This window comes from Calliphora vicina, chromosome 1, assembly GCF_958450345.1.
Source record: "Calliphora vicina chromosome 1, idCalVici1.1, whole genome shotgun sequence".
In the NCBI taxonomy this organism is placed as follows: domain Eukaryota; kingdom Metazoa; phylum Arthropoda; class Insecta; order Diptera; family Calliphoridae; genus Calliphora; species Calliphora vicina.
The window spans coordinates 66,192,528-66,206,580 of NC_088780.1; the positions used below are offsets into that span (position 1 = coordinate 66,192,528).

The following is a 14,053-nucleotide window of genomic DNA, read 5'->3' on the forward strand; positions in this document are numbered from 1 at the left end:
ACCAAACAAATGTAAATTGCTGCCAGAGAAAATTGCTAGCACAACAAAACAATAACGAATGCTGACCCGCAATATTAGTTCGGCAAAAAAGTGTGTATGCTGCTATAGCACGAACATATATTTTGGTTGTTGTGCTACAATAACGAGTTGACAACTGGTTGTATCTGCTACTAGAAATTGCAAACTAACATTGCAATTTGTATAGTAATATATGAATAGTAACAGCAATTTATATTAGTAGAGTTATACAAAATTATAATAGTAACTATATTTTTAGTATGCAGATTGATAAAAATGTATATTGACGGCTAATATAGTAGCAATTGTAAACCCTGGTTTAAATTGATTTTTGGTAGGTTGGATCAAAAAGTACACAGAGAAAACAGATTCGTAATAGCAACCGAATTTGTTTCCAATCGAATGATTCGGTTGCACACATAGAATTTTTCAGTTCTAACAACAAAAAGTCAGTTGATAAAGAAGAATTCCAATTTCCAAAATATGGTAGCCACAACTGTAAAATTCGTTCACTAAGATAGTATCATTCGATTGGCAACAAATTCGGTTGCTATCACGAATCTGTTTTCTCTGTGTATTTATTTACAAGATAGATTTATCGCATTATTAGAGATCACTAAGGCAGATGCAGTTTCAATTTTCCAACTTATAACAGATTTCTTTTCGGCACATAACTAGGGTTTTTAATTTCCCAACCTTTTTTGATTCCCGGGAATCGGGAAATTTTTTTCTACATTCCCGGGTACCCCAAATATATAATGATACTGTAAATTAGGAATATTATAGCCAAATTTCATATAAAAACTTAGCGTTATTATTATTAAATTGAAAAATGTCAGCCTTTTATTCCATAAATCCATTCCTAATATTTAAGTTTTTAGATTCATTCCAAAGCCTTTGTTTAAACTGAATTAAATTTAAAGTTTTCTTAAGCCTTTTTGTACTAGATTTGAATTGAAGAAAAATTTAATGAATTAATAAATTTGAGAAGCTATTTTGTTATGGATTTGAAGAAGAAATTTAAAGAAATTAGAATGATTCAATAAGAAATAAATTCTATAAATAATGAATTCACTTTTTAAATTTTCATACGAAAAATCACAAATAAATAATAATAGTAAGCGATCTATTATTGCCGAGATATAAGCAAAAAACTGTAAAAAAAACTTTTCACTGTTTGTTGGCGAAAAAAATGGAGTTCTTAGTTGTTTTCAATGTATTTTCGTCAGTTTTTAATTCCCGGGATTTCCGACTAAAAATCCCGGGAACCGGGTAGTGAAAAATTGGCAAAATTCCCGGGAAATTTGTACCGGGATAAAAACCCTACACATAACGTTCCTTTAAAAAACTTGATCGGATTGGTAACAGACGGTGCTAACGTTATGACTGGTGACGTTACTTACTAATGAAACTGACTTGTTTTACATTAAGTGCACATGTCACTCACTCCAACTCTGCTCCAGTTATGCATATATTGAGCCAAATATTGAGCTTCTTTGTGGTAATATATATACTTTTTTCTCTCATAGTCCCAAAAGAATTAACGAGCTTAAAGAATTTCAGGAATACTGTTCTGTAAAATCTCATAAAATATTAGGTGTTTGCCAAACAAGATGGTTATCTTTAGAAGGTGTTATTGCAAGAATTATAGAACAATGGGACAGTTTAAAATTGTATTTTATGACGTAAATGGTATAAGAGCAGCAGAACTGGCAGAAAGTATGTCTAATAAAATCAAAACTTATTTTTTATTCTTGACATATGTATATGATTTTAAAAAAATGGTAGGTTTAAAACGATTTTGGTAGTTTTTTGACAAAAATTTGGTAGGAATAAGATTTGTTCAGTGGCAACGCTGGCCGTACTGCCATCGACAAATTTCGCACTGGCAGTCAGTGTTGCCATAATTTTTTTGAAGAAAACTTTTTATTTCTAAAAAAAACTTTTTTTCAACAAAAAAACTTTTTTAACTACATACATACTAAAATTACAAAACCCAATTCGTACATATAATCAGACTGAGATAATTTATGTGAATTTATTGGTGAAGACACTTCAGCTCCTAAATAAATCAATTAAACAATTTAGTAAATGAATTTGGGAAAATAATTTTGAAATAAACGGTTCAACTTATTGATATCATAAATTTACAATTTTCCAAAAAACTTTTTTTTTTAAAAATAAAACTTTTTGCACCTCAAAAACCTTGCAAAAAAAGGGAAAACTTGACATATGGTAACGCTGCTGGCAGTGCAACATCTTTATATATTTATAGTCTTTGCTAAGACCTTATTCATAAACAATTTTAAAATTTATCAAAGGTTTATATTAAAATTTTGTTTTATAAACGATTGATAAATTTAAAAACTATTTATGAATATAGGGGTAAGGGTGTAGACTACTGAATTGTAGCCGAACAACCTGAGCTCAGATCTCAGTTAGGGAAAAACAATTTTATTGAATAAATTAAAAAAAAGTACTTAAAATAGAATAGCAGAATTTTTATATTTATTATCAGTAAAAAGTGCAATTACAAAATAATATTTCTTGGACCTTTTATTGAAAAATTAAATTTTAAAAAAAGTATCAAAAAGATTTCTACTCACTATTGTCCGATGAATTAAAAATTGTATTTCTATGTTTATCAATTTTGGAGGTATAAAGCAGGGGTGCCCACAAGTTCCTTATGGAAGAGTAAACACCAATACATTTACAGAAAAGCTAATTTTTATTCAATATTTGTTGTTGCTAAAACCAATTCATATAAAGAAAAAAGAAAAAAAAACTCACTTTCAACACACACATTTTTAAAATATCATACGATAAACAAAAACAAAATCTACGTGGATGATCGCAGTCGTCAATGTTTACCAGCAAAGCATACGAAAGTCTTGTTGCTTTCAACATGCGTGTATTCAGTGAAGAACGACAAAAAAAAATAATAAGACAAAGTTGTTTGTGTATTTTGTATTGCTAGTGCTGAGTGCTCTAGTGAGTATACAAAACACACAGCCTATAGCTAAGAGCAATTACAAAAACAAAAGAGTACCAAGAGTATAGGGCTTGGGCATGACTGGTATAAAGGTTAGCAAAGGGTTCTACTGGTACTATTTTTACCCATTTTGGCCACATAGGATATCGAATTTCCAAAAATACCAGACACCTGTCGGATCTTTTTTTGTTTAAAGGTGGACACGTTTAAAATCCCCCTTAGCGTTCGAATTTCCAAAAATCCCTTCTTAGTGGATCTAAATGATGTAAAAGGAAGCTATTACCCGAATTTCAAGTTTATAGCTTTAGCGGTTTGAGCTGGGCGTTGATGAGTCAGGCCTTGTATTTTTATATATATATAGATTTAGATAGATAGAAGAATGAATAAATAAATGAAAATTAAAAAAAGTGTTTTGTTTACATTTGAAAATATAAAATCATTTTATCTTGGTATTTTTGGCTTTTTTGGTTCTAGCGGTTGTCAAAGATTGTTTATATTTGTTCTCTCTCAACGAACTGTCACTCTCGTTACAAGTTTTTAAATGTTTAAACGGAATCTCAAAATTTCCAGTAATAATTTGTACAAATTATCAAGTACTAATGATAATTGAATAAAATGGCACTAGCATTAGATAATTGTTAATATGTATTTGTAATAACAGAATATGTACCAAGGCGAATTTATACAAGGTGGAGTCAGTCAAACAGCTGATAATTTTTTTTTTCGCTTTTTGGTTCTAACAACTGTCAAAGCTTGTTTTTATTTTTAATTATCTACATATTCTAAGCTTATTAACAAAATATTTATTGTTTACATAAATAAGTAAAGCCCTCACTATTCAATTATCTACACTATATTAAGTTTAAATACTTATTTGTTAAATTTTTCATTTTTGTTTTTTGACATTTGTTAAGTCCAATCGTTGTTTTTGTAGAACTGACACCACCTTGTATGAATTCGCCTTGATATGTACTTGTAATAACAGATTTAGTTTTGATAAATTAAAAAATAAAATGTTCATTAATCTTACTTACCATGTCATTGGTTTTCCCATCACATCCAGATCATATGCAATAGCATAGCAGCAGGCACATGACGTTACTAAACTGATAGTTTTAATAAGAAAGCCTAAAAATATTTCGTATCTTAGATGTTTTTTATTTATTCCCTTGGTGGCTCTCGACAAGATGATATACGGCAATAAAACTGAACAAATTACAATTATGTAATTAAAAACGGTTGCAAAATCTCCAGAATATGTGACGAAGTAAATTCCAAATATGTCATAATAAACAGAGGATCCATCATATTCAGGCTTAAATACAAATTATAATTACATATGTTATTAACATGCGAATTAAATAGAAAAATTTATTAAATTTGTAAAAATAATTTTTTTTTATAGTTTTTTCTGAATACCAAAGAATAATAACAAGAAGTGAAACGCTGTCAAAAAAACCTAACTCGACTGTCAGAAAAACCTAACTAAGAATGTATAAGTAAAATTTTGATCACACGTATTGATGTTTAAACCACTTTCACCTCACGTTTTTCAAGTATTGAAAACGTATGGACATTAGACATGCCCTTAAAAAATAGATTTGCTTTGCATGGGTCTTATTTTGTTCATTAGCAGCTAAAACTAACTACTGCATAATTTAAGTGCAATCGGATAACTAGAACAAGTGCCGGAAATCGATTCAAAGTTGTAAAATTGGGTAAATAATGGTACTTTTTCCGATATCTTAAAAAAATTCCCTATTTAAATACTGTTTTTTAAACATTTGCAATAAACCTAAGCTTCTAGAGAAAATTATCTTTCTAACAAGGTATAAAACAATAATTTCGAATGAAAAATAACAAAGTTATACGAGTTTTATCTGACCAAATATTGAGCAAAAAGTGCTAGTTTACTCAAATTTTACTCGCATTTCTATTGTTGACATAGTTGTTTACATAACTTTTGCATGCAAAACAGTGAGCAAATAATACAAAAATGTAGTTTTTCTTGAATATATGACTCGATGATCATGTTTTATACCTTGTTAGAAAGATAATTTTCTCTAGAAGCTTAGGATTATTGAAAATGTTTAAAAACCAGTATATAAATATGAAATTTTTTTAAGATATCGAAAAGGTACCATTATTTACCCAATTTTACAGCTTTCAATCGATTTCCGGCACGTGTTCTAACTATTTGATTTCACTTAAATTTTGCAGGAGTTAGTTTTAGCTACTAACGAACAAAATAAGACCCATCCAAAGCAAATCTATTTTTTAAGGGCATGTCTAATGGACATATCCCTTTTTTAAACACATGTGTTTTCATTTAATGATGTCAAAATATATGAAAATAAAAATAACACAGGGCAACAAAATCGACAAAATTTTGGAGGCTTTTTAAACCACTACACAATTTTGATGTATTGTGGTTCCAGTAGTACAAAATGGTAAAATTTTTAAATTCTATGGATAGTTTTTTAAATGTTTCTCCACATAATTTATGATAACTCAAAAACTGTTAGTCCGATATTATTGAAGAAAAAAGTTAAAATTTACATAACCTTTAATACGGTTATATATTGCGTTTTAATAGGCTCAGTAGTTTCGGAGTTATAATAACAAATTGAAGCAAACAATATATTTTTTATGTAAAAATATCCAATTTTTTTGTTTTAAAAAAAATTATGAAAAATCGAAAACGGCAGAAATTGTTTAGATTTATTGCTTTATCGCAAAGCCACATGTAATAGGAACAAAATGAGATATCGATCATAAAAATCGATGGATTATTTTCGAATTTATTCACAATTAGTGAATTCGCTTATTTTCAGAAAATTGTGTGTGCGTACAAGCGTGTACTTTGAGTGTACATTTTTGGTGAGTTTTGCCAACGAATTTACACCAAATAAGTTGCATGTTGTGTATACTGTCAGTGGTGTTAGGTGTGACGATTTTACGACGATTTTTTGATTAAATTTTGTGATTTGACGTTTGACGATTTCTTTTGTAAATTCGCTAACATTCCGACGATTTTTCCACATAAATTTTATTTTAGAAATTAAAATAAATATATAAAAAAGAGATGAAGTATGTAAAACTAAAGATTTCTCAATGTACAATTGAAATTTACAATCAATGATACAAATAAGAATGAACTATTTTTCTGGTTGTCGAGTACAATAAAAAATGTTGTTGCTTGAGGAATACATTCGATAGGCCTCAGTTTCTTATTTCTAAATCCGCTGAGAAACTAAAAATCAGTTGATATTCAACTAAGCTACTGGCTTATACGCAGGGACAAATCACCGCATTCGTGAGCTATCGCATAGAAAAATAATTTCGCTATCGAAATTCTTGCTCGATATCGAATTCAATAATCGCAAATAACAAAATTACGATGCATTTTTACTCGATATCGAATGCGGTAATTCGGCCCAGAGCTTCGAATTAATTCAGTGTGAGCTTTAGCTTCTTTGAAAGGCATTTATTTAAATAGAATTCTTTAATCGTTAAATTAATTCATAATGTATTTAACTTGTACAACAAATCATAAAATTTGTGTTAATCTAAATCAAATTGAAGAAAAATTTAATCATTCAAAACATATTTAAAGCTATTTTGTAATGGATTTGAATTAAGGGACATTTTAATGATTCCAAAAGGAATTGATTCTCATAGGAATGAATTCAATAAATTTGAAGGACAAATGAATTAAGTCTATGAATTAATTCATAATGAATTCATTACCGGAATGGTTAAGAGATACAGTTTAATTTGATTTCGAAAATGGAGTTAAGAATTAATTCTATCGAGTCTTTGCTGATAAGTGCAAGTTCTTTAGATTTTAATATTTTCTGGGAAAAGGTCAAATCAAACAATAAATCAGCGTTTCCGAATTTATGTGATTTTGTAAATGACTTAATAGTTTTACAAAATTCATCAGTATTTTTAGCCAAATAAATATAAATAAAACTAAAATAAAACAAGAAATTCTTTGAGTCAAAAATCCTTAAGAATTTTTATTTTTAAAAAAGTAATTCATTAATAGTTTCTATGTGAATATTATTAAAAAGTTAGTAACAAAAACACTTTACTGAATAATATTAATATACTTAAACAAATACTGTTAATTTATCTCTCTTAAATTCGATGTTTTTAGTGTTTTATTGATGCTTTTTATTTAAAGAAATAAAATTTTTATAAAAAAAAATTAATTGAATGAATACAACATGAATTTAAGTCTTGACGATTTTATGACGATTTTTTTTAATTTTTGTGACGAATATGACGATTTTTTTCATAATTTTGAAGATTTTTCCAAAAAAAAGCCTAACAGCACTGTGTATACTAAAGGCCCAACTATAATATGCATAAACTAGCTTAAGTCAGCTTAAGCAACTGTGCGAATACATATAAAATGTATGTGACAAACTATAATGTACTTAAGAGAGTTTCGTCAAGTTTCGTCAAATTTTATTTGCTTAAGCAAAGTGCGAAGCTGGTCGCACATTCCGTACGGAATCAGCTGTTTGTTTATTTTATACAAAGAAAATAGAGAAATAAATGAAAAGGATGAAGAAAATTAATTTATTTTGATAAAATAATAAGAAATACGTATTTTTTTAATTGCATGTTGCACATAAATGTGCAAATGGAGCTAAATTGTTTTGAATGCACGTAAGTACATTATGGTCATCTAAAAGTTTCTTCGGATTTCCTTAAGCATTTGACAGACTTTTCGTTCGGTTATGACATTACCTTAAGCTAGCTTATGCATATTATAGTTCGGCCTTAAGCATATTACACGCATATCTGGGTAGCCAAAAAAGCAATAACGATTCTAAAGTATTTATTTAGTAGGGAAGAATGTATTGCAGATGATTCTGCATAAATTTTGTTGTTGTTGAAATAACTAAATAACCAGTGTTGCCAACTCTTGGTGAACAAAAAGGGCTAAATACTTAGAAAACAAGTAACAGAGCTATATTCGACTGTGCCGAAACTTATATACCCTTCACCAAAGTATACCCTAATATAAATACTCAATACATGACCTACAGTGATGAAGGTTTGTGTATTGAAAACAAAACAACAACAAACAAATGTATTTATAAATATATACCAACAACATGAAGAAAAACTAACCAAATAAACAAAACAAGACTTGCACAATTGTATGTTGAAAAAAAATAACAACAAAAATAAAAAAAATAAACCAAACGCACTCAAATACATACAAATTATGCACGCGTGTGTTTGATTTGTAATTCTCCCCAGCAGTTTGAAAAGTGCCAATTGGAAACCTTGCACTAGCTATATTACTACTTGTACAACTAACTAGTTCGATGTGGCTGCTAAAGTGGTAGTTAAATGGTTATCATTTGCACTACATTTCACCAGCATATTCAGTAATAAGCAATAGTCAGCTATTTGTCCTAAGTTTTTGAATATAAATTCAAGAAAAATAAAATCTTCTAGAATATACCACTTCGATGGCCACATGTAATGCTGAATGTGGCCGTTTGTGTTTTCATTCTCAGTGATGATGTAGAAAATGCAAAAATAGAGAGTAGACTCACATGTTATTCTTAATAACAATTAGAGAGCAGTACAAATAAGTGCTCAGTGGTTTAGTGGTTAGAGCATTTGACTAGAAAACGAGAGGTTATGTGTTCAACCCCGCTCTCAGAAAAATTAATTTTTTCTTTTTTTCTCAAATGTTGGAGTATTTTCACTATTGAATTTAATAGTGAAGTGTTATGCAGAGTGTGCCAATCGGCCACTTGCAATGACATCCCCGTGTTAAATTCACCAGTCAATAACGTTGCGAGTGGGTTGAAAATTCACTAGTAGTAGTTCTTAGTGGCCAACGAATTCGACGTAGCGGAACTAGTGTAATGAACTGCAGGGTCATTTCATTCCACATTGTCGAATGTTGGTGTTGGGTGTTTGTGCTTTTTACGTATGATAGAGTTGCTCATATGAGAACTCATTATAAACAACTCTCTATTTTGTTAGAGAATAAGATTTACAAAGAAACAAAATAGAATTGCTGAATCAGTGTTGCCAGAAAATGAATTTCAAAATATGCTAAAACTTGAAAAACTAAGTGCTAAAATGTTCTACAGAAGAAAAAAAAGTGCTAAATTTTTTCAATGTAACAATACAATTTTTATTTCAAATGTTACAAATATAAATTAAAGTTTTTTCTAATTTTGTTCATAATAATTGTTGACTTGTTTTAATAGATTACATTTCATATCGCTACCTTAATATAGAAAGGCCCTAACTAACATTTTCATTACTGTACAGGAGAAGAAAACAACTTAATAAAACTTAAATTTCTGTAGTTGTGATTTTTTTTTTAACACAAAATTTTATGAAGGTCTTCATCCAATTTAACCTTCGCTTTACCAATACCCACCCGGGTGACCACATCGATTTTATTAGTTTAATATTTTTTTTAATTTTGTTTCGATTTAAATGAAATTTGTACTCACTGAACAAATTCTAGAGTTCTATAGAATTTAATAGAACCATTTTAAACTTTTTATAAGGTTTTTTCAATTTTTTAAAATTTCGTTCGTCGCATATATTTATAGAAGTGTAGTGTCACCCGGGTGGGTATTGGTAAACCATGTACATAAAAAAACCTTTGGTAAAGCGAAGGTTAATGTTGTCATATTTTATTTTATTAATGGTGTATTACGGGATTATCTATCGAAGTATGCAAAAAACTAAACGAGTTACGGCGTTTCTATATTAAGGTAACGAATTATTAATTCAAAATTTTTTCTGAAAATAAATTGGGAATAAGAAATTGTAGGTTATTTTATAAAATGTAGTACAAAAATATTTAAATAAATATTTTAATTTTTAAAAAATATATTATATTCAGAATTGAATATTCTTTTATATATGTATTTTACATTAAATATACATATATATTTTTTTTAAATATACTATTATATTGAATTTCTGTTTTTGTTTTAAAGAATAAAATAACAAATATTTTTTATAACTTCCATGCTTTAATGAAATAAGATTTTAAATTTATTAATACATTTATCAATATTATTCGATACAAAAGCTATTAGAATACCTACTGATTATACAAAATAATTAATTGAATGATGATCTTATTTTATTTGCAATATCATTAGTTATATTGTAAGTGTAACAACATGCATTTTCGAATTTCAATCCTTCTCGAATTTGTATTATTGAACTTAACAATTCTGGTTTAATTCGATTACGAATTTTATTTTTAATTAAAGCCATTATAAAATGGTGAAATGAGTAATGACAATAGAAAAATAGACAATTCTTTAAATAAATTTTCACCGACAGAATTTTTAAAATTATATACTTTGAGATATAAGAACACTGATTTTGAATAATATTTATATCATTAAACTATACTTGAACTCTTCTAAAATGTTTGTAATTGGGCTCTTTACATGATTTAGGGTATTTTGTATAGAAAACATGGAAATATTTTTTAATATTTTTAGACAAAAGATTTCTTAGTTGATTAGAAAGTTCTTTTAAAAATAAAATGCAAATATTTCGAATTTTCTTCTCATGTTCTATTGAATTTTTTTAGTTAATCGCTTGCTTTATTAAATTTTCAAATTCATATCCTAAATACGGAGATGGAAGTAAAAATTCATCAAAAGAATCTTACTATTAATGTTTCAAAAAAAATAACTGTTATTATTTTCCCTTTTGTTTTTAATTTCTTTAAACAACTGATATAAAACAGTTGTAAAAATGCGTAACACATTACATAGTTATAAAAAAAGGAAGTAAATTTGTGCGTTGTGTTCATTTACTTACCACACCGAAAGAAATTTAGTTGAAATATTAATAAAAGTTAATTTTTATAGAGTAAAATATTTTTTGGAAGTAAAAATTTTTTCGAGAAAAAAATTTTTTTTATCAAGCAAATTATGCTAAAAAGCATTTAGCATAATTTTTAAAAATTTCAATGCATTTTCAAGAAACAAAATGCTAAATCTAGCACTGAAAGTGCTAAAATGACAAAACTGTGCTGAATATACTCAATGTATGTATTAAAGACCTGCACAAGCTGCATTGTTTAACATGAAGACAATTGCCACATGATGCTTTTGTCATGTCATCTTATGTTCTTTTACCTACTTAACAGCAACACGCAAAGGCAATGTATAAATTAACTTTTTTTTCTTTTTATTTTAGGTAAAACAATATTTTATTTTAAGTAAAACAAACATTTTATTTTATATATATGTATAAATTGTCTTTTAACAGGTTCTTGTATTTTATTATAAGTATTTAAATTCACGCTCCTTACTATGAGGATAGCTTATTTATTCAAATCTAAAAATAGACTGACTTAATTCAATTCGAGAGACTTATATTGCTCTCCTCTTCAGTTCTCTTTTAGAATTACAAAAAATTATAAAGCACGATGGCCACGTATCAAACTGATTTGACAAACTCACTTTTTTTTTAATGGGGTTAGTGAAAAAAATTTCACACGTATATGTTGATGTGAGTTTGACGAAAATCAAAACAATATAGATTTTCACTGCCGCCGCTAATATGATTTGAAGCGAATTTGATGTGTTGCTGCGAAAAACGTCAAATGGCATTTGTATTCAGTTTTCGCAGCGACAACATCATAGGATGAATTAATAAAAAAAATTCTTAACTTTAACAGCTTTGAAATGAAATTTGATGGTTTGAGTTTGATACGTTGCTGTGTTAAGCAAAAGTAAATATTACCAATACATACATATTATTTGTCAAATCAGTTTGATACGTGGCCATCGTGCTTAAATCAATGTAATTGATGTTAAAAGTAATAAAACAACAATTACGATCAAATGAAGAGTAAGTAAGATAAAGAGAATAGGGAAAATAGATAAAATAGACAAAATAATATTCACTGCCTTAACTATCCTCCCCTTTGAAAAACAATCGTCCCCGGCTATTACAATTTATTTTATGGTTTTATAAAAAAATTTTACAATTTTATAAATGTTTGAAACATAAAAAAACTTCTATTTAATTAATTACATTGATATTACAAAAATAAAAAATTTAAATTCAAATTGTATATTTTAAATTTTAAAGTATTATATTTAATGTTTAAGATACTTCTATTTAATTAATTACATTGATATTACAAAAAAAAAATTAAATTCATGTTTTATATTTTAAATTTCAAGTATTATATTTAATGTTTTAAGTTTTGTATTTTTAGTTTTATGTTTTTAGTTTTATTATTCTCACAAAAATAAAAGTTTTGACATAATGCCTTTTTTATTAACATATAAGTAAGTTTCCCCACTTTTGTTTAAAATTAAATACTGTTGCGACATTTAAGGAATACAAAATTTTAGTTTATATCAATACTGAGGCTTAATATTAATATAATGAATGTTGTCATCGTAGATTGTCTTTATGCACGGGTCGGTTGTCGATAAGAACATAACTTCCAAAATCCTTTTGAATTATCTTTTCCACATAAAGCTTGCTGAACTTATTTCCTAATCTCCTATTGCCCTTAACAAATACTTTGTCACCAGGTAAAAAACTTTTCATTCTTCTGTTTGCATTGTGATATTGTAAATCTTTTTCCTGTGTTGTGGCTAATTTTCTTTTTATATCGGATCTTAATTCTTCGGAAATACCATGTAGTATATCAATTGGACGTTGTCCAGTGACGGAATGTAATGTGCTATTGTATTTGGACACGGCAACAAGAATTAACTCTTTCGTGTCATTGAATTTCTCTTCCGCTTTAAGACATCTAGCAATCTCAGCAACAGTACTGTGGAATCTCTCCACTTGGCCATTACCCGAACTGTGCGCAGGTGGAACTGATAATATTTCAACCCCGAATTGATTAGCAAGTAAAGATTTGATTGTTTCTGAAGTAAAAGACTTTTCATTATCACAAATAATTGTTTTTGCTTTTGGGAAAAAATTCAATATATTTAGTAATGGGATTTTAACATCCATAATCGATCTTGAGTCAATAGGAAATGCAAGAGCGAATTTACTGAATTTGTCTACGCATGTAATGAAATAGGTCCCATCAGTAGAGAAAATATCGATATGCAAAAACTCTCCAGGATCACTTGGAATTGGAGATTTGCCTATTTGTATCTTTTTCGGATGCCTGACATATTTTGTTTCCTTACAAGTTCTGCACTTTGAAATTATTTCCTGCAATCCTTTACGAACTCCAGGAAAATAATATTCACTCAATATTTGATTTAGATTCTCTCGAATATTTCTATGGGCCCTATTATGTTCACTAGTAATAATTTCCTGTTGGTCACTTGAATTATGGATATCAATCACTATTTTCTGGCTATGAACAAATTTAACAGAAGGAAATATTCTCACAATTTCATTTTGAACTTTTCCTAGGATACGATAATCAGAGTGAATACAATTTACTACTTTCGGATTTACAACCTTTTTCAATGCCTCAATTAAATCAGATTTTTCTACAAAATTAATCAAATGTCTGGTTTGCTTAGGAAATATATTTTCTGAAGTTATTTCTGGTCTAGAAGCCTCGACCAGGAGTATTTGATTTTTAAAACAGTTGACAGGGTTTACAACACTCTTTATGACTTCGCTTGAAGAAATTTCGCTATGAACTGTAGCAATAACTGAAGATTCTGTGGCTGTTAATGTATCAGAACTGTTTCTACCGTCCGTTATTTTCGTATTTGGGTTATTTTCTGACAAAGAAAATGACAAGGGTTGATGGTCCGTGAAAATATTAATGTTTTTTGTACCATAAAGGTAGTTTCTTAATTTTTGCAACGACCAAACAATAGCTAACAATTCGCGCTCGTTAGTTGCGTAATTTTGTTCTGTACCAGACAAAGTGCGCGAAATCATTGTGATTGGCTTTCCGTTTTGTGAAAGTACGGCACCGATTGTGTTTGTGAGGCGTCCGTAGTTAATTCAAAAGGGTCTTCGAAATTAGGGTGAAGTAGCAAAACGTCTTCTGAAGCCAATATGCGTTTTATC

At 28.4% G+C, this 14,053-nt stretch overlaps 1 protein-coding gene across 2 annotated transcripts in view; it reads right to left on the reverse strand.

The window, feature by feature from the left end:
• Positions 1-14,053, reverse strand: part of LOC135963175 (endoplasmic reticulum metallopeptidase 1-like) — a 421,657-nt gene that overhangs the window by 194,789 nt on the left and 212,815 nt on the right. For both annotated transcript variants that reach the window (XM_065514948.1, XM_065514947.1), the window contains exon 7: positions 4,045-4,325. In XM_065514948.1, coding sequence (XP_065371020.1) covers positions 4,045-4,325 — 281 coding nt within the window. The remainder of the gene's footprint in view (positions 1-4,044; positions 4,326-14,053) is intronic.